Here is a 21689-nt window from a genome sequence, read left to right on the forward strand (position 1 = left end):
TACTGGACCACAATTTGGAGATCATTTTATTTCATGGGACATTAAGTAGTGGAAGTAAGTTCCCAAAAGAGCTAAATTGTGAGATATCTTTCAACTTCCATGGTCCTTTGATGACCTAACTTCCTCTCTGACAGCAAGCTCTAACTCTCCCGTCTCTGTCTCCAAAAACTGGAGGAAAGCAAGTTATAAATTAATTCACTCAAATTTCAATTTAATGAATTACTTGTTCCAAGAGGATTTCAGAGCAAATCTGAAGGAGGGCCAGTGGTAGGATTAAAGGTACTGATGAGATAGCCTATCAATGTATGGAGATATCTTGAATGCATTTCCCTCAAATTAAACCACATTAGCCATTACCTATGTCAGGCTGTATACAAACTTATTCCTTAGTAGAAGCTATTTTTACATTTAACATTTGGCAAATTCTTCCACTGACATAATTAAAAAACTCACTGCAGCCTCCACCAGGTGGGTTTTTGTTGTTGTTTTTTTTTTTTTTTTTTTTTTTTTTTTTTTTCCATTATACTCTACCTGGGCTTTAGTGTATCAATCCCTAAGGACATCTAAGTAGATGAGCTTTTTTTGGGATCTATGAATATTGTTGGCAAGAATGATCCACCCACATATGCCAAAAAGAATTACCAGTTTGGAGAATTGGGCACAGCCCCATAATACTGGAGACTCCCTAGACTATTTCAGTGTTAGGCTTGAAAAATCATTGTCTGTGGGACAAGAGCCACAGCTAAGACTAAAAGATAAAAAGCTTTCAAGGCTCGACCCTGTGAAGAAGATACGACATCCATCTGTGTCTTTGCAACCAGACCTGTCCTTGAACGGCGTCAGAAACAGCAATGACACCAGTGTGAGCTTTGAAGGACAACAATCTTGAATACAGAGGGGTGTGGTATGAGGAATGAAAAAGGTGTTTTATTTATAACTTCATCCTCTCCTTCCTGACAGCCAATGCCCAGGAGCCAGGTAATCTGCAAACTGAGGTGACCATGTTGTCTCTATTGCAAAACCTAAAAACTTCTAAAGCAATTTGGAATTTGGATGTAAGCGATGAATCACTGAATTCTCCTGAAACCAATATAGCACTGTATGTTAACTACAATTTAAAAAAATTAAAGGAAGAAAGAAAGAAAGAAGGAAAGAAAGAAGGAAAAGGAAGGAATTTGGAAAGCAGGAATTTGTAGAAAGTCAGTTGTTACTGTGTGCATAATGGTTCAAGAATGCTGGCTGTAAGGTCAAAAGACCTGAATTTACATTCCAGCTCCAATGTTTTCTGAATATGACCTTGTGCAAATATTTCCCCTTTGGGGCGCCTGGGTGGCTCAGTCGGTTAAGTGTCTGACTTCGGCTCAGGTCATGATCTCGCGGTCCGTGAGTTCAAGCCCCGTGTCGGGCTCTGTGCTGACAGCTCAGAGCCTGGAGCCTGTTTCAGATTCTGTGTCTCCCTCTTTCTCTGACCCTCCCCTGTTCATGCTCTCTCTCTCTCTCTCTGTCTCAAAAATAAATAAACGTTAAAAACAAATAAAAAAAAATATATATATATATATATATTTCCCCTTTGTCTGCCTCCATTTTATCATCCAGGGGGGGAAAAAAGACAATATCATCTTCCTCATAGAGTTAATAAGATTAAATAAGATTTAAAGTGTTTGACACAAGGCTACCACATTAGTGGCCAATAGATATCTATTAGCCAATAGATATCTATTACAGTTAATGACCTTTGATTCTTCCTAAGAACCTCAGTAATGCAATACTGGCTAGATTCATGGCCTACTCAGCATGGTATTTGTCTCTGATGATGGCAGCAAGGGGCATTTGGGGAGAGAAGAGAATGCTCTTTTGTGTTACCTCAAATGAATAAGGCTTTATGTGAAAATATCTCTAACTTCTTTGACCACCTCTAAGAATAATACATCACTCATGAATGTATCTACATCATTTGGGGCCATATTTATATGTGCAACTGATTACTGATTTCTCTTACTTTTATTTATTTATTTATTTATTTATTTATTTATTTATTTATTTATTTTTTCAACGTTTATTTATTCTTTTTGGGACAGAGAGAGACAGAGCATGAACGGGGGAGGGGCAGAGAGAGAGGGAGACACAGAATCGGAAACAGGCTCCAGGCCCTGAGCCATCAGCCCAGAGCCTGACTCGGGGCTCGAACTCACGGACCGCGAGATCGTGACCTGGCTGAAGTCGGACGCTTAACCGACTGCGCCACCCAGGCGCCCCTCTCTTACTTTTATTAAAATACTACTTTTAAAATGCAAAGGGAGATCCCTTATTTTTTGTTTTTCAATTGAAGTAAAGGTGATAGTACTTCTTTCTTGTTTCTGAAAATTTTGTGAACAATTCTATATTTATCTTATCCCTTCGTCTTGTTTTCATAGTCTCGATTCAGATTTCTTCTTTCAGCTTTAATTTCAGAGAATAAACGCACCCTAAGCTTTTGGCAGTTGAGCATCTAGTTTCTAATTTATCCAGTTCAATTCATCATGGATACTTCTGAGTTCCTACTGCAAAGTGCAAAACTCAAAGATGCAAAATGTAAGATGGAGTTTCTCTTTTCAAAAAGCTTAGAGTCTTCTGGATATTCAATGAAAACTTATTATTATTTTTTTAATGACCTGCTATGACCGAGGCACGTATAGCTTAGAGAATCAAAGCTTAGAGAATCAAAGCATGGATGCCGCAGGCTGACTCCGAGAGTGCAAATTCTGGTTCTGCCACTTAGAGGATGACCTTGGGCAAGTTGCCTAAGTTCTCTGTACTTCAGGTTCTTTATCAGTAAAGCTAGATACAATATTATCTGGGGTTGTTGTAAAGATAAAGAAGTTCCAGGGTAAGTACTTACAACAGAGGCTGAGTGGCATATAGTAAGCACTCAATAAAATGTCAGCAATTTGAGGTAGACATTAGAGCTGTTCAAATACTCCTTTTCTCTCTTTCAGACGCGTGGAATACATATATGGTAGGATCACGTTTTCCTGCCCCCTTTTAAGATAGGCATGGGCCATGTGCCTGACTCTAGCTACTAAATGTGAGAAATTACATGTGTCACTTCTGAGTAGAAGCTTAAAAATAAGTACATAATTTTCCAAGTTAATTTCCCTCTGCCTGGTGATTAAGCAAGCATATGCTGAGATGGAGTCCCTGATACTAAGATGGGTGACTAAGTGTCACATATCTTGTGACTGAAACGAAGCTAATCCACAGTGGACAAGTAACTTGGATGAGATGGACTTTATGTTGTGTTAAAGCACTAAGACCTTGGGGTTGTTTGTTAGTGCAGTTAACCTAGGCTATCCCGACCAAGACACTATCATTCTAGGCACTGGGGGGTACATCAGTGAATCAAACTGACAAAATGCACACCCTCATGAAGTTTCTCAGGACTTGAATGCAGGGGTGCCTGCCTGGCTCATTCAGTAGAACACGCAGATCTTGGTCTCAGGGTCATGAGTTCAAGCCCCACGTTTGGCATAGACCTTATATTAAAACAAACAAACCACGAAAAAGACTCGAATGCAAAATCCAAACTATTTTGTGCAAACTATTAAGAAACCAAAGGTGGCCCTCAGTTGGTTAAGTGTCCAACTCTTGATTTTGGTTCAGGTCATGATCTCACAGTTCATAAATTCGAGCCCCATGTTGGGCTCTGCTGCTTGGGATTCTCTCTCCCTCTCTCTCTCTGCCCCTCCCCTGCTCGTGCTCTCTCTCTTTCTCTCAAAATAAATCAACTAAAAAAAAAAAAAGATGGATTAGAGTTTACCACCTCTTTCTTCCTTCCACAGTGAGACTTTTGAAAGGCTGCAAATGAATCAAAAAAAAAAAAAAAAAAAAGCTAGAGAAGAAAAGAAGCATCCATAATATAGTCTCATCTTCCATAACTCTTACTACCAAAGTGCACGACTCAGGTAAACAACACAGAGATCATCTCATACAAGCACAAAGGAAGCATGAAAAAAGCTGAACCTGAGCATCAGGAGACCCTCTGAGACTTTGCCCTGGCTGTTCCGCTAACTGCCTATGTGTGATGAGTTGTCAAGTCTCCAGGGTCCCTCAACACTTGGAATAAGGAAGTAGGATCTTTCCCTCTGAGAGGTAAACTGTTTGATGTCTCTGAGCATCCATTTACTCTTCCAGTTCTTCCCATTGACAGATAGTTTTTGACCATCTTCTATGTGTCAGGCAACATAATGCACAGTGACCCAGGGATGAACAAGACAGACAAGGTCTCATGGAGCTTGCATTTACTATGGGGGATGGACAATAATAAGTCATCAAACAGATTAATCTTATAATGCCAGTAATGTTAAGTGCTTTGAAACAAACAGATGTGGTAAGTGTGATGGGGAGTGGTACTTTAGATTGAGGGGTCATCAGAGGCATCCCTGTGGAGGTGAAACTGAATTTGGAAACATGACTGGCAAGAAGGAACCAACTCTCCGAAGATCTGGAGGAAGTGTTCCACATAGGATGGCACGTGCAAAGTCCCTGAGGCAAGAAGGAAGAGCAAAAAGAGCTCAGGGAAGAGTTGGAGATGAGTCAGAGATAGAGGGGTCATATCACGGAGGCTTTTATAGGCAATACAAAGAAGAAGAGTGATATAACTTAATTCACACTTCATGTTTAAAAAGATCATCCCAACTGCTAGATGAAGAGGAATGAGTTTGGAGGTAATTTCAATAGTTGAGGTAAGGGACTGCACAAGTGGCATAAGTAAAAAAGGTAAGAAAGGTCCTGGCCGGATATATTTTGGAAGAGAAGTGACAAGGATCAGAACATACTATCCCAAAATATGGCACCTTGGTATACTGAATATTTTGAGCTGAAGGAATTTGAGAAAACAGCAGATGCAGGAAACTCTCTCTGATCTTTTTCCACCCTGCTCCCTTGAAGCAGGTCATAAGACCCTCATGGGAGAGGTGCCCTCCCTATACCCAGAGAAGGACACTGAGAGAAAGAAATCCAAACAAACAGACCTTGCTAGTTTTCCCTAGGTTATTATCCTTAGTCATACCCCCTTTTTTGTGCTATCCCATTTTTTTTCTTTATCCTAATATTAAACACACACAGATTCACCTGTCTCTTCAGGTCTTTGTTACCTTTATAGAGGCTCCCATATCATGTAAAATTTATATGAAATAAATGTGTAGGCATTTCTCCTGTTAATCTGTCTTTGTCAGTTTAATTTTCAGACTCAGCCAGGGACCCTGAGAGGGTCAAGGGAAACTTTTTCCTCCTCTACACAAATCAAGAGGGTATAGTGATTGTTGGATGTAGGGAGTGAAAGGATTAAGGCTGGTAGATGATGTTATTTCCTAAAATAAGGAAAGCCAAGGAAGGAACAAATTTAGGGGTAGAGATCAGGAATTCTGTTTTTGAATACGTTAAACTCGACATACCTACTGGACAGATTTTCAAGAAGAATAAACAAGACAGTATATTTAAACACCTAATATAGGGGCACCTGGGTGGCTCAGTCGGTTAAGCATCCAACTTTGGCTCAGGTCATGATTTCACGATTAGTGAGTTTGAGCCCCACGTTAGGTTCTGAGCCTAACAGCTCAGAGCCTGGAGCCTGCTTCAGATTCTGTCTCCCTCTCTCTCTGCCCCTCCCCCACTCACACTCTATCTCTCTCTCTAAATAATAAACAAAATTTTAAACACCTAATATATAATCAATGCTCAAAAAGTTATTTTCTTTCCAAACTTATTAAATCTTCTAAAGTCAAGTGCCCTAATATGAAAAGAGAAGATAATATCTATCTTACAGACTCATAGTGAACCTAACAGACTTAATATATGTGAATAAAGATTATCAGTAATAACACGTATGTGGCTGTTACCTGCACCAAGTACTGTTTTAAGTGAGTTACATTTATTTAATTTAATCCTCTCAAAAACAATCTAAGGTATCACCTCATGCCAGTCAGGTGACTATATATTAGGAGACTATAGATGCTGGAGAGGATGTGGAGAAATGGGAACCCTCTTGCACTGTTGGTGGGAATGCAAACTGGTACAGCCGCTCTGGAAAACAGTGTGGAGGTTCCTCAAAAAATTAAAAATAGACCTACCCTATGACCCAGCAATAGCACTGCTAGGAATTTACCCAAGGGATACAGGAGTGCTGATGTATAGGGGCACTTGTACCACAATGTTTATAGCAGCACTCTCAACAATAGCCAAATTATGGAAAGAGCCTAAATGTCTATCAACTGATGAATGGATAAAGAAATTGTGGTTTATATACACAAGGAGTACTACGTGGCAATGAGAAAGAACGAAATATGGCCTTTTGTAGCAACATGGATGGAACTGGAGAGTGTGATGCTAAGTGAAATAAGCCATACAGAGAAAGACAGATACCATATGGTTTCACTCTTATGTGGATCCTGAGAAACTTAACAGAAACCCATGGGGGAGGGGAAGGAAAAAAAAAAAAAAAGAGGTTAGAGTGGGGGAGAACCAAAGCATAAGAGACTCTTAAAAACAGAACAAACTGAGGGTTGATGGGGGGTGGGAGGGAGCGTAGGGTAGGTGATGGGTATTGAATGAGCACTGGGTGTTGTATGGAAACCAATTTGACAATAAATTTCATATATTAAAAAAAAACAATCTAAGGAAGGCACAGAGTAGATGTTAAATAACTGGACCATGTCTATACAGGTAGACAGCAAAACCTGAATAAAAATAAAAATGTATTATTAGGGGCATCTGGGTGGCTCAGTCGGTTAAGCATCCAACTTTTTTTTTAATGTTTATTTATTTTTGAGAGAGAGAGAGAGAGAGAGGCAGACAGAGAGAGGGAGACATAGAATGTGAAACAGGCTCCAGGCTCTGAACTATCAGCACAGAGTCCGATGCGGGGCTCGAATTCATGAACTGCAAGATCATGACCTGAAGTCAGATGCTTAACCGACTGAGCCACCTAGACGCCCAAGCATCCAACTCTTGATTTTGGCTCAGGACATATCTCACGGTTCTTGGGATCGAGCCCCGCATCAGCCTCTGTGCAGACAACACCAAGCCTGCTTGGGATTCTCCCTCTCTCTCTCTCTCAATAAATAAATAAACATTTAAAAGTATATATATTATGAAATGCCCAATGTATATTGCAGATCATCAAATCAGAAACAGAAGAAACAGATTATGTTGAATATTTAACAAATATGTATTGACCATCTGGTCTATCTAGGAGCCAGAAAGAAATACAGCAATGAAGAAAACAGACCAAAAGGCCTGCCCTCATCAGCTCAGAGGAGGAAAAACAGCTCAAAGAAAGAATGACTTGGGCTTAGCCTAGAAGATGTGTTGGCTGTGAACGTACTAGTGGGGAAAGCAGGGATTAGTTGGCAAACTACTGCGGCCCCTACAGCACAGCCTATGACCTGTTTCTTTAAAAAAAAATTTTTTTTTAACGTTTTTTTTTTAATTTATTTTTGAGACAGAGAGAGACAGAGCATGGAGGGGGGAGGGGCAGAGAGAGAAGGAGACACAGAATCGGAAGCAGGCTCCAGGCTCTGAGCCATCAGCCCAGAGCCTGAGGCGGGGCTCAAACTCGCAAGATCGTGACCTGAGCTGAAGTCGGACGCTCAACCGACTACGCCACCCAGGCGCCCCTGACCTGTTTCTTATCAAGCTAAGAATGTTACATTTTTTTAAAGTAACCTCTATGCCCAACGTGAGGCTCAAACTCACTACCCCAAGATCAAGAGTCGCATGCTCTACTCACTGGAACCAGCCAGGCACCCCTGTTCTTACATGTTTTAAAAGGAGAGAGAGAAGGAGGAGAGGAAGAGAATTATAAATATGATGATCTGAACAACCTTGAAGGAGGAGAAAATGTTCAAGACAAGCAAACAGGCCAGGCTGTAAAAGGTTCGTTTGTGGCCCGTTGAGGAAGCCACACGGAGGCTGGGACGACTAGAGAGCCAATATTCACTGGGAAGGGTGGTGAAAAGACAAAGACAGGCGAGAGACTACAGGCAAGGCTGCTGGAGTTGAAGGATTTTTTTTTCTCTGTAGGTGATGGGATGGCCTTGAAGGAGAGTGAATTCATAGGAAATTCACTTCTGGAAAGTTGCTTCTCACACTTGAAAAATATGTGCTTAATCTTGGAAGAGCTTGAAGAAGTGTTTTGATGCCCACAACAAGAGCAGAACTGTAGAGTATTCTTCCAAAAGCAACTTTTGAAAGAGTGGGGGAGGGGCAGAGAGCAAGGGAGACAGAATCTGAAGCAGGCTCCGGGCTCTTAGCTGTCAGCACAGAGCCCAACGCGGAGCTCGAACTCAGGAACCTTGAGATCATGACCTGGGCCGAAGTGAGATGCTTAACTGACTGAACTACCCAGGCACCCCCCAAAAGGAACTTTTAAAGAAAACGTCAGCCTTTTTATAAAAGCTCCACCCAAGCAACCTTAGAAACTCTCTTTTAGGACATGGACCATATCAAACACTTGAGATCTCCGGGTGGATTTTAAGCACGTGTTTGCTGGAAGGGAAATCTCACTTGTATCCAATCCAAGTTCTGGTGTAACTTTTTGCTGCTGTTACCTTCAAATTTTGTTAATGTCTATTTATTTATTTCTGAGAAAGAGAGAGAGAGAGAGAGGCCGTGGGGGGAGGAGCAGAGAGAGACAGAGAATCCCAAGTAGGCTCCATGCTATCAGCTTAGAGCCTGATGCAGGGCTCAAACTCACGGACCGTGAGATCATGATCTGAGCTGAAATCAAGCACAACTGAATGAGCTACTCATGTGCCCCTCCATTTTTTTTCTTTAGGAGAGAAAATGGAATTTTATTTGCAATTTTTTTTTCTGAGATGTAACTGTAATATGAGACATGAACTAAATAAGGAATCTGACTGAACGTGGGACCAAGAAGGCTGGGGCCCAGAGGCATGAAGGACTGGTTTGCTTGGGAGTTTATTGCTGTGACAGCTAGAACAAAGGCAGAATGGAAACCTGAGCCAATTGAAAGTTAAATAACAAGAAGACAAACTTTTACAGTAAAATGAGAAAACCTTTGAGAATGGAAAAGGATGTCTAAAGAGTTGGCCCTAGAGGACAGCACCCTAGTAAAAAAAAAAAAAAAAAAAGGAGATTAAACAGTTTATCTTTCAAGGAAGGAGAAACCAGTTCTAAGAAACAAAGGTGCCTGGCACCGAAATCATGTGATTTAAGAAACTACTGACTTAGCACGGATAGGAGATGACTATATGAGATATAACACAGAAATCAGGACAATTCTCTATATTATGGTATTAAGTTCGGACTTAATGTTCATAGAGGGATGATTAGTCAACTACATCTGTGGCCAGAAACTGGTGCTAGAGAAAGCAACTCTGTGACTGACACCCATTTTTCATACACCCTGTGAAGCTGTGCAAGCCACTGAACTATAATAACCCTAGAATTATCTTATAAAACCTCAGAAAAAGGGATCGTGAAGGCATTTGTACTTGGCATGATTAGATTTCTCACTGAAACAATACTTTTAAAAAATGATTATCCGTTTTTAAAAAATATTAAGAGGAAAACTATTCTGTATTCATTTGCTGTTGTAACATATTACCATAAACTGTGTGGCATTAAACACCACAGATTTATTCTCTCATAGTTCTAGGGGTCAGAGGTCCAAAATGGGTCTCACTGGGCTAAACTCAAGGTGTTGGGAGGACGGCATTCCTTCTGGAGGCTCTAGGAGAAAACCTGTTTCCAGGCCCTTTCCAGCTTCTAGAGGCTGTCCACATTCCTTGTCTCCTGGCTCCTTCCTCCTTCAGAACCACTAGTCTCTTTACTGCAGTCTCTGCCTGCCTCTTTCTGCCCCCCTTTTCCACTTTGAAGGATTTGTGATTACATTGGGCCCACTCAGATAATCCAAAATAATCTCCCTATTTATTTGTTTGTGTAGGCTTCTTTTTTTTTTGCTTTTTATTGGACACGTTTGGGGTTTTTTTTAATATCCTTATTTATTTGTTTATTTATTTATAGAGAGAAAGAACAAGTGGGGGAGGGGCAGAGAGAGGGGGTGCCAGAGGATCCGAAGCAGGCCCTGCACTGACAGCAGAGAGCCCGATGCGGGGCTTCAACTCCCAAGCCGTGAGATCATGACCGGAGCTGAAGCCAGATGCTCAACTGAGCCACCCAGATGCTCCAATCTCCCTATTTGAAAGTCATCTGATAGCAAGCAACCTTAATTGCATCTGCAACTTTTAACTCCTCTTTGCCATGTAATGAAACATATTGACAGGTTCCAGCGATATTCTGCCTACCACAACTTTAACCTCAGTTAAACTATATCGTGCAAGATGGACCTTCAATCTGTCAGCAGTGCTAAAATCATAGATCTGTTCAGCACCTTTATAGACATTACACATTCTTCTATAAGCCTGAAAGGTAAATTATGTACATAAAGCATGACCAAATAAATTGGTATGCCTTTTTGTAGGATTCTTGGCTTGGAGGCCTAGGGAACTTTATTGCACTTTTCAGATTCTAACAGCTCAAAAAGAAAGATTTATAGCAACTACTGAAATATATATACTGTATTTCTTGTTGGGGAGAGTCACAATATCCTAAAATCATTACATTTTGTCAAAACAATAAATGTTTACACTGCAGACAGTATTCAAAGCTGAGCATTTAATGTTTTAAAGCCATTTGGTAAAGGAAATTAATTTTTTAAATTTTAGTTCAAGAGAATGAAAATAGTAGTAAGGAAGAAGGCAGTTTTGCTTCAAACTTTTACTCAAAAAAAAAAAAAAATTGCACAGTGATATTAGCCCACAGGGCTATTTTAAAAAGAAAAAAAAGAAAGCTTTTTTTTTTTTTCTCAGTTAATTTTATCCTTTTTTTACAGATGTGTTCCAAACAAACTAGTTTTGTCTTTGCAAAACAGCCCCATTAAGAGTTCACCAACTTCTCCCTTGGGTGATGCAGAGACTCAGACAAGGGAGGGTGGGGGTGGGGGGGGAAATTGGCTAGACACTTGTCCCCAGTGGAAAAAAGAACACACCTGGAGAGCAGCTGAGATAAAGGGAGCCAAGGGGGGGGGGGGGGGGAAACAGTAATTGGAGAGGAGACTGCTTACAATCTTTTGCTGATTTATAAGGTATATCTATTCCTGGAGGGAAGGGATACAGTAGCAGAACACTAAAACTGGGACAAGGGGTGGCTGTGCCAGATTGTATCTTCTGCGAGAAGTTTTCCCAGCATGGCCTGGGCCCAGCTTGGTTCAAGTGACCTGTGTGAGATTGCCGGGCATCCTGTGCACATCTCTTTCATTCATTCATTCATTCATTCATCCATTCACTTATTCATACTGAGCACCTAACACGCTCTAAGCACTGCTGATAAAAAAACATAAGGCATAAAGTACTTAGCACACTGCATTTATTTGCATTGGTTTTGGCTTTTTATCTCTCCCACAACAGTTTCTAGGAAGGGGCCCTATTTCCTTTGTGCATCCTCAGTGTCTAGAACAAATGCCTGGCACAGGCTAGATGCTTAATGAAAAAAAAAAAATGACTTTAAAGCGTATTTTTGATAGGGGGCTATGTTCTCAAACCTGTATCCCTATTTGGGGGTACAAGGGCTGACCGGTACACACGATGAGAATGGGCAGGGCATTTTTATTCGGAGTCCATACAGCAATCCACCGTTTTCCTGTGTAGCTGCTAGTCCCGAAGTAAGTTAAAGAAAAGTACGGGAGTCCAGAGGGGGATAGGGAAGGTCTGCCTTCCCCTCCCTCTTCCTTCGTGAGGCAGGCCTGGAACCTGGGGGGGAGGTACCCAAGAAGGGATTCCCGCGAGCCCGCCTGCCCGCCCGCGCTCCTCACCAGGTCAATGGCCACGACGTCCCGCAGCGCCACTGCTCGCCGTATGGACTTGGGCGGGTTCTCGGTCAGGTAGATGAGCCGATCGCTGAGGACCACGTACTTGAAGGTGTGCTTCTCCGAGTCGGACACCACGATGCACGGCTCGTAGGCGCGGATGGCGTCGTAGACCTCTGGCGGCAGCCGCCTCCGCAGGAACGCATCCAGACGGCTATTCGTGTGCGCAGGGAAGCCGGCCCTTGCGGAGCCGGCCATGTGCGGCGGCCGCGGCCCGGCCGAAAGCGGGGGGTTGGCGGACGCCTGTGCAGGGCCCCGCCTCCGCGCCGCCTGCGGTGGAACCCGCGCGCGCCACAAAGCCGCCCGCCCTGCCGCGGCCACCTCCCCCGGGCGCAGTGCGCGGGGCCCCCAACTTCGGGGCGCGACCCCGGGGCCTGGCTCCCTGGAGCACCCTCCCCGGCCCCGGCCCCGCCTCCCGCCCATCCTCGTGCCAACCTCAGACAACAATGGACCGGGCGAGATGCTGGTCCTTCAGGTGAATCATCATCACGCATCCCCGGGGGCTGCGGGGCGGATATTTAGCGGCTCTCTTCGCCCTCTGCTCACAGCAGCCCGAACCCCCCCCTCCCCCACCGCCTGCCCCAGCTCTGGAGGACCGCGCCGTTCCTAACAGACTGTGCTGATGACGGAATCCACAAGTTTAAACTGCTCTTCTGTTAGAAACGAGACGAAATTTACCGATTTATTTTTTTAACAGGCAGTACACCCCTAGGACGCTCTTAAGAGCAACCACACGGATTTAGCATTTGCTTATAACATTGCCTGATACAGTCCTCTAGTGTTTCATGAGTATAAACACACACCTTTTCTGTCCAACTAATTGAAAGCTCTCTCTCTGAAGTAAATCCTATACGTTAATTTGGCACGCCAGAGCCTAATGGGGATGCTTGTGTTCCCCGTGTCCAGGGACAAAGCCCCGTAGACCGGCGGAGCCCGGTCTGTGTAGGATAAATGAATGGGTGAGGCCTGCATTTAAGGAAATGGAACACGAGGGGTTGAGGAATGCTGATTGCCCAGCCTTGAAGCTGCAAGACAGTAAAAGTACTGAGTCGTTTTTACAGATCACTTACCGGTTTAGGTTAGTGAGATGAGAAGGGCATAGCAGACACCTGCCTCTCATAACCCTAGGTAGTAACTTTCTTTTTAATTTCAAGTTCTGGGGAAGTCATTCTCTCTCCCTGCCCATTAACCCAAAGAAATGATACACATTTATGTGTATTTTTGTTCCAGCTACCAACAACTCAGAATCAAATTGTATATTCTTTATTGCAGTTCATGTTCTCCTCCTTGTATTTTACTGTTGTATACTATATGCTGTAAGCAACTTCATGTCTTTTTTCGAAAAAGTATAAACGAATTAAAATACACAGATATTGTGGACTAAATCACTGCAAAAAAGGAACGGAGGAGAAATGGTTGGGTGGCTAACCAAGTCTGAGGTTAGCAGCAAAACAAAACAAAAGAAAACAGTATTTCTTTTATTGGAGAGGTTGTGTTTAGTGCCTAAGGAGAGAAGTGCCACCTGCTGACAAAATCATAAATGACCTAGCTAGCGTTCCAAGTTTTCTTAGAATCTGTTCGTACATCTGTCAGAACCTTCATAACTTCATAGCTGGGTAAAAAGGGAGCCCCAGAAGCATGGCTGTTTCATCTAAAATAAAGACTATTCCCTATCTAAACCACTCTGAACAATTTGTCGCCTCAAACCAACAGAAGGCAAAGGCCTTTTACCTTTGCCAAATAGTTGCCTCACAAGAGTGTTCAGAGGCAAATGACCACATGGCAAGTGAAATGTGAGGCCCAAGTAGGGGAAAAGGCCTCACTGCCAGCTGCCGTTTGGTGTTTGTCAGGCTTCTGCTCCATCCTCAGGACGAACAGAAACAGAGTGACTGCACCAGAACTAGAAAAGACAGCATACCTGATCTATCTGCCAAGAAACCAATCATAAGTGCACTTTTGGTGCCAAGGGCTCTTAGACTTAACAGACATGAAGGTAAGCACATGAAGAAGGGATTCTGACAAAAAGATCAAGGGTTAAGGTGACCTCAGTGGGACTTTTGAGTTGGTTGTACACAGAAAAGACAGTATCATGGTTTCCAGGCACTTAGTGTTCTATACTGTTGCCAAGGTAACGACAAAGTTCAGATTGCAGGAAACGGGGTTAAGATAGGGGAAAGATCACTAGCTTCGGAGTTGGGAGAACTGGATTACAGCACGAACCCCGTTGCTCAGTATCAGTGAGATTTCTGCAAAGTCTCTTAACCTTTTTTGGACCTCAGTTTTATCATCCATAAAATGAAACTATCAATACTTGCCTGGCCAACCACTAAGTTGGTGTCAGGATCAAATGCAATGAATTATGAATTCTAAAAGCACTATAGACATGTTTTCATATTTGTATTGCCTTATCTTTTGGTAAGCTTTATGTGGATAATTAACAAAAATACATCCGAGATAGGCAATTACTCTTTATCTTCTTCTAAGTCCATCTAAACTCAAAAAGCATTTAATACAGTTCCGCTGCAATCAAGCGCTTAGTAGATGTTTCTTGATGAATCTTTCAAAAGTAATGGAACATTACTTACCCAGAACTAATCCCCAGAGGCACTCTTCTTAACCAGAAGAACTTTCACCAGAACAGAGTAGCCTTAGGTTGAGGGATGGTCACTTCAATTAGTGTGAAAGGACAGTAGTTATGAGCACAAGACTGTAGAGCCAGATGACCTGGGTTCCATTTTCATCTCTCACATTCAGTAGCTAAATGATCTTGGACGAGTTACTTTAATTTCGTGGTGCCTTAATTTCCCCATCTGTGAAAAGAGGGTAATAGTACCAACCCCATAGGATTAATATAAGAATGTTTCTAAAGTACTTTATAACAGGTACCTGGAACAGAGTAAACACTATACAAGTGTTTTAAAAATGAACTGAGGGGCGCCCGGATGGCTCAGTCAGTTGAGCGTCCAGCTTTGTCTCAGGTCATGATCTCATGGTTCATGAGTTTGAGCCTGGCATCGGGCTCTGCTGTGAGCATGAAGCCCGCTTCGGATCCCCTGTGTCCCTCCCTCGGTCCCTCCCCCACTCATGCAAGCATGCTAGCTCTCTGTCAAAAGTAAATAAAAAAATAAGTAAATTGAACTAGTGTGTCATTTCTTGGTATATATATGGTCATTTGGTTCCCCATATACAAAATAATACCAAATTCTTCTCTGTTGTATGCTAGCCTAACTTTTTAAACTTTAAGGCTCAAGATAAAAAAATCTAATCTACATATATACACAGACAAAAGAATGTCATTTTTTTTTTTTTAGTTGTGTTTTTGGTGGATAAGTGATCAGTGGGCCATAGGTCATAAGAACCCTGTAAGGAGGGGCGCCTTGGTGGCTCAGTCGGTTAAGCGGCCGGCCCAGGTCATGATCTCGCAGTCCGTGAGTTCGAGCCCTGCGTCAGGCTCTGTGCTGACAGCTCAGAGCCTGGAGCCTGTTTCAGATTCTGTGCCTCCCTCTCTCTGACCCTCCCCCGTTCATGCTTTGTCTCTGTCTCAAAAATAAATAAACGTTAAAAAAAAAAATTTAAAAAAACAACAACCCTGTAAGGATTTCAGACTAGAAATACATTTCAATCTAGAGAATCCCAGGTGTTCCCATCTCCAAGTTTCAAACTAAAGACAGACAGTATGCATAGAAAGATACTCGAAATCTGTAGTAGGAAAATAAAACTAAATTTTTTGAAGGTGTCATTTAGGAATCTCTGTGTTTCTACTCGGTATCAATGGATACTGACCGTTTAAATATCTGTTAACAATTAGCAATCAACTGACATGGAGGAGAGATGTCATTATAATGAAGCCTAAGGGACTCTACAGTGCTTTGGATTAAAAATTAAAAAACTTTCTTTTACTAAATAATGCTTCAATGTTCTCTTCTGCCTCAGGCTTCCTGCTACACACCCACTTCCTCTAAAAGAAACCAATGATTGCACTAGGACCAGTAAAGACAGCTTACCTGACCTATTTCCAACTTCTTTCTCTGCCAGGAAACCCATCATGAATGAATGAGCTTTTGATGACAATGGCACCGGGCTTAACAAGCATCGGGATGAAGCAGATGAAGAACAGAATTTGACAGAACACTGTGGTTAGCAGCTAACAATTGTATTATTTGTTATTCAGCTCAATACATTTCACAGATATTTACTGAGAAATTACTATCCATACACAGAATCAAGATAAGACTTTTCCATCTTCAAGAATTGACTCATAGGTAAGACAACCACACAATTTTAATACAAAACAAAACATATTAAAATATATTCATGACAAAAGAGGTTAAGAAAAAGCAACATCAGAGAAATTAAACCTGGTTGAAAAAATCTGGAAATATTTCATAAGGGACAGCATTCAATAAATGTTCAAAGAGTGAATGAAACAATTTCATTTTTCCTTTTGTTAGAGTCAGGTTGGTTGTTTTTTTTTTTAATGTTTTTCTGATTATGAAAATACTGTCTGGTCACTGTGGAGGATTTTTAAAACTCCAAAAATGTACAAGGAAGAAAAAAAATCCTCTGCAGTCTCACCACCTAGCAATAACTTTCTTGTACATATGAAGGGGGGGTTGAATCCCAGCTCTGCTACCTTTTATGTACTTCAGTTTCCTCATCTATAAAATAGGAATAATGACAGTACCTACCTCATAGAGTTGTTGTGAGGGTTAACATATGAACACTTAAAACTGTTTTAGGCACAGGGGCACCTGGGTGGCTCAGTCAGTTAAGCATCCAACTCTGGATCTGGGCTCAGGTCATGATCTCATCGTTCATGAGCTGGAGCCCTGAGTCTGCACTGACAGCTTGGAGACTGCTTGGGATTCTGTCTCTCCCTTCCCTTGCTCACAAGCACTCTCTCTTCCTCTCAAGATAAATAAACTTAAAACAAAACCTGTTTCTGCCACATAATAAATGCTCCAAAATGTTGGAAATTAATTTGTGAAAACACTGCCAAATGCAAGCATACGTGCTTTAAATTTGTTTAATGCAAGCATACATGCTTTAAGTTAAAATAATGATGGTGTTATTTATCAACATTTAAAAATATATATTTATTTTTGAGAGAGAGAGAGAGAGTGCAAGCAGGGGAGAGGCAGAGAGAGAGGGAGACAGAATCCCAAGCAGGCTCTTTGCTGTTAGCTCAGAGCCCTATGTGTGGCTGGAACTCACGAACTGTGACATCATGACCTAAGCCAAAATCAAGGGTCAGTTGCTTGATTGACTGAGCCACCCAGGTGCCCCTATTTATCAACATTTTCATAACTGGCATTTTATGTTAGTCTGAAATGAGAACACTAGACTATAAAGTGGTCAGACTTAGGGACACCTGAGTGGCTCAGTCAGTTAAGCATCCTACTTCAGCTCAGGTCATCAGCTCAGGTCATGATCTCCTGGTCTGTGAGTTCAAGCCCCACGTCAGGTTCTGTGGTGACAGCTCAGAGCCCAGAGCCTACTTCAGATTCTGTGTCCCTCCTCTCTTTCTGTCCCTCCCCCTCCCCCATTTGTGCTTTGTCTCTCTCTCAAAATAAATACTGAAAAAAAATGTTTTAAATAAAGTCAGATTTTTTTTTTCAACGTTTTTTTTGTTTTTTTATTTTTGGGACAGAGAGAGACAGAGCATGAACGGGGGAGGGGCAGAGAGAGGGAGACATAGAATCGGAAACAGGCTCCAGGCTCTGAGCCATCAGCCCAGAGCCTGACGCGGGGCTCGAACTCACGGACCGCGAGATCGTGACCTGGCTGAAGTCGGACGCTTAACCGACTGCGCCACCCAGGTGCCCCAAGTTGTCAGATTTAATAACCCTTTTGGGTCCTCCTCAATTAGATTCCACCAAGTGCTTCTTTTTTTTTTTTTTTTTTTTTTTTTTAATTTTTATTTTTAAGTAATCTCTACACCCTATGTGGGGCTTCAAGTCGCATGCTCTACCAGCTGAACCAGCCAGCCTGCCTCCCTATAGGTGCTTCTTTATTGGTTTCAAAATAATGTGAGTTTTCAAAATTGAAAGATTCTTTAAATCCTAGATTATTGAACTACCATAAAGGGTCAATATTACTAGATAAACTTTAGATAAGCTGTAGATAGTAGGTAACTGGAATAAACCAAACATATTAAAGATTTTGGAGCCACTTGGACTAGGATTAGTATCGGGTCCCCATAGTCCATAGTTGACCAACACCGGTAATATAAGGATCTATGCAATAATCTACTTACTGAGTTTTAATACAGGCTAGCATTATCCTATGTGCTAAATTCCAGATATACGCTGAACTAGGACAGGAATCTTTGTAGGACATTTTAAAGTTACAAACGCGATGCAACAGTGATAGAAAATATCGTATATATGAGTGGTGTAGCGTCTTGCACCTAGTGGGTCACTAAATAAATGTAGCTGTTGTTACGTTAATTTTATTATACATCTCTTTTGAATTTCCCCTCCCAAATTATCACTTCAGTCTGAGTGACTATTGCCTGGTCTGTATTCAGTAGTGAATAATCAACAATGAAACCTAAATAGTGAGCACTTATGGTGTGCAAAAGCATATATTAACTGAATACTCACAAGAACCCTTTGAGGTCAGTATTATTACTGTCCCCATTTTACAAATGAGTAAACTGAAACACAGAAAATGTCAAGTGCCTGAAACTGAGGTCAACAAGTGTGTGGGGTGGAGAGGTTGGGGTTGTGGATGGGATTCAAATCTAGGCAGCTGGAACCAATACTGCCTCCGAATAAACGAAGTAACTACCAGAAAAGTAACCTACGAGCAGAGCAGAACTCCCTAAGAATGCTCTCCTTTTCACGAATGAGAATATATTAGTACGTTTCAAGTGGCATTTAAGAATTTTCAGCGCCCCTGAGAGGATCCTCATGCTCCTAGACGCTAAACACGTGGGACCATGGAAGAGCAATTAAACTGAGTCACATGTGGTTTGGATCACGTCATCTGGATCTCTGGAGCGCCGCACTCGAATCCACCAGCTAACCTGAGGAGGCCTTTACGGAGCGTGCTAAGCGCGCCCTACCCTGCGGCTAGGACCACCAGGATTCAGCGGCGCGGGAGGGACTCGCGCCGGACACCCCATCCCGGCATGCACCACAGGCCCGGCGAGCGCCCGGAAGCGCCGCCTGCCCCGTGCATGCCGGGAGTTGTAGGCTCCCGGCCCGGGCCCGCGGGCTGCCGTCTGCACTCTCCATGAGGCTGCTGGAGCTGGCCCGCGCGGCGCCGACGCGGGGAGCGCGCTTCGCGCTGACTCAGCGGCGACGGAGGCGGCGGCGGCGTTAGCCGGCCCCTCGCGCTCTTTCCCTTCCTGGGGCGCCGACCCCGCCCGCCTGCTTGCTAGGTTGCCGGTCCGGCGCCACGCAAGAGAAGGCGTCAGGGGACGCGGAGCGGCGCGCGGCCCCAGCCAGCTCTGTCTCCGGCATTAGCGCTGCGGCCGTGGCGGAGGACGACGGCGACAAGGACGAGGGCCGCTCTCCCCGCTCCCTGCGTGCGGCGTCGCTCCGTTCCGCTGACCAGCCCTCGGGAGTGCAGGCGGGGAGGCGGGATGGAGTGATAGGGAAGGTGACTCGGAGCTTGGGGGCGGCGGGACCCGGATCCACCTCGGTCCGCTCGGGAATGCGGGGAAGTTGCTGGGGCGGACTGGCCCGGGGAGCCCCCACGCCGGGGTTGGGGTGCGGGCCGGGGGCCGTCCAGGGAGGTGCGCCCCAAGGCTGGGCGGACTGGGTGGGGGTGGGTACGAACCGCGGCCGTCGCCGCGGAGCGCGTCCCGAGTGCGTGGCCGCCCGTTGCCCGGTGTTTCATCACCCGAGTTGCCACGAGGCTCCTTTCGGGGAGGGACGGGGTGGGGGAGGAGGGGGCAAGGCCGGCCGAGGAGGGTCGGCTTCATCTGTGGCCCGTGATGTACTAAAGGTGGCCAGCCTCATTTGTAATAGCGTGTCCTACCAGTTTCAACTGCGGAGACCTCAAACTTGCTTCGCTGCCCACCCCCAGCCCCAGGACAAAAAGGAGAAAAGTAGTATTTCTGTGTAGTAATTTTGCCAGCACAGACACGCCATTTCTTCTCTTCCCTTCACAGTTCTGCAGGAGTAGACAAGCGTGATGTTTCCCTATAACCAGAAGAAACAAGTACTTTTTGAAAGTGCTAATTAGTTGTTACTGGGGGAAGTTACGTTTTATTAAAGCGACTTGTCAGTGTGGTGGTAAAAGACTGGAAAGATTCAGTCCTGGTCTTTGAACAGTCTTTAGTAGGTGTGGAGGAACTTTCCCAGATTGTTTGATTTTTTTTTTTTTTAATGGCTATCAAGGAAAAGTTAGGGCTCAGTATTTTAAGTATGTTGCTTGCTTCCCTCCACAACATTTGCTAGATGCGTAATTGATATGTTTATCGCATTGTAACAAATGTTTAAGCCTGCACGTCCGTGGCTTGTTAGAACATTAAGTGTTCATGCACAACCTTTAATTGAGGGAATGGTTACCTTTTCGCACAGGTTGTAACTTTTCAGTTCTTGGCACACACATATAGGTAATTTACCATTTTATGCTTATTTATGTTCCACTGCGTATTGATTTTTATCCAAGTGCCTCTCTGGGGGATTCTTTCTGTACCGACAACGGTAACAAGTTTATGTTTCCTTAGGTTATTTACTGGCCAGTTTTTTTCTTAAGACCAGTGCTGTTTCACTTGATAGAACTAAAGTGACCCAGCTTAAGCAGTTTTCCCTAAATTCAAGATGATTTTATAGGACTTTTTAATACGGAGTTCACAGAAACTCAGATTTTCTGAGTATGCAGTTTTCCAAGGAATCATTAAATTTTCTTTTCATTTTTGCAGGGGTGAGGGAAGAAAACCTGTGTTTTCCAATCTGTTCAAATGCCCATTTTTTAGTATATGATAAATCTAGACTACTCCAAGTAGTCCCCTTCCCCCATGTGGCAAGCTCTGAATTCTAAATAACCTGTTGAGGGCCCACTATGTGCCAGGCATGCTTTACATGTCTTATCTCATTGAAGTCTTAACAGCTTTATGAGGTAGATGGTCTCTTTTCCACTTCATAGAAAGAGCTGTCTTTTTCAGATTTCCTAGTTGTCCATGTGGCCCCAGTTTGAAAATTACTAGATTGGGGTACAAATCCAGGTATTTCCAAACCCAAAGCCTATGTTCTACTATGTCTTAGAGGCATAATGGTGAATATTTGAGACAGTTCTTTCCCTTCAAGATTATGGAGAGAAAACAAGGAGGCAGCGACAACATATCAGCACTTAAGAGGGGTGTTTAATCCAGTTTAGGAGAATTGGACAATAGGGATCAAAGAAGTTTTCTGGAAAGAGGTGACATCTACACTGAGTTTTGAAGGACAGGCAGGGGTTAACAAAGTAACAAGAAAAGAGCAGTGAGTGCAAAGATGAAAGGCCAAATACCACTGGCCTTGCTGGGTTCAGCTGAAGAATAGTCATTCAAAAGTGTGTGCACCTTAATCCTGAGGGCGGGTGGGGGGGCTACACTGCCTTGCTGTAGTCTGCAAGTATCTAGAAATAAGAAAGGGCTGGACTTTACTCTCCAAGAGCTCTCAGCACATAACCCGATTTATCATTTGTTTCAGGCAGGCCCTGGGGAAGACAGAAAAGCATATTGTAGTTGGGGTCCTGTAACCTAGATCAGATCCTGGCCTCACCACTCCCAGAAAGGCTGTGCACCCCCATCCCAGGCCTTTAGTCTCTT

At 43.3% G+C, this 21689-nt stretch overlaps 2 protein-coding genes across 12 annotated transcripts in view; one reads left to right on the plus strand and one right to left on the minus strand.

Moving 5' to 3' along the window:
- The window catches only part of CB4H12orf56 (chromosome B4 C12orf56 homolog), a 114351-nt gene extending 101989 nt beyond the window's left edge, over positions 1-12362 (minus strand). For all 7 annotated transcript variants that reach the window (XM_045464990.1, XM_045464991.1, XM_045464988.1 and 4 more), the window contains exon 1: positions 11870-12362. In XM_045464990.1, the coding sequence (XP_045320946.1) occupies positions 11870-12346 (477 nt within the window). In that variant the 5' untranslated portion in view covers positions 12347-12362. The remainder of the gene's footprint in view (positions 1-11869) is intronic.
- XPOT (exportin for tRNA) overlaps positions 1-21689 on the plus strand; it is a 165537-nt gene that overhangs the window by 106208 nt on the left and 37640 nt on the right. Inside the window, exons 5-6 of one of the 5 annotated variants that reach the window (XM_045464979.1) lie at positions 3819-4128; positions 15959-16185. The gene's annotated coding sequence lies outside the window, so the exon portion shown is untranslated. Of the gene's footprint in view, positions 1-3818; positions 4129-15958; positions 16186-17818; positions 20493-21689 lie in introns of those variants that run through there. The other 4 variants (XM_045464980.1, XM_045464978.1, XM_045464981.1 and 1 more) reach the window with 4 other exon arrangements.

This window comes from Leopardus geoffroyi, chromosome B4 (assembly GCF_018350155.1).
Source record: "Leopardus geoffroyi isolate Oge1 chromosome B4, O.geoffroyi_Oge1_pat1.0, whole genome shotgun sequence".
In the NCBI taxonomy this organism is placed as follows: Eukaryota; Metazoa; Chordata; class Mammalia; order Carnivora; family Felidae; genus Leopardus; species Leopardus geoffroyi.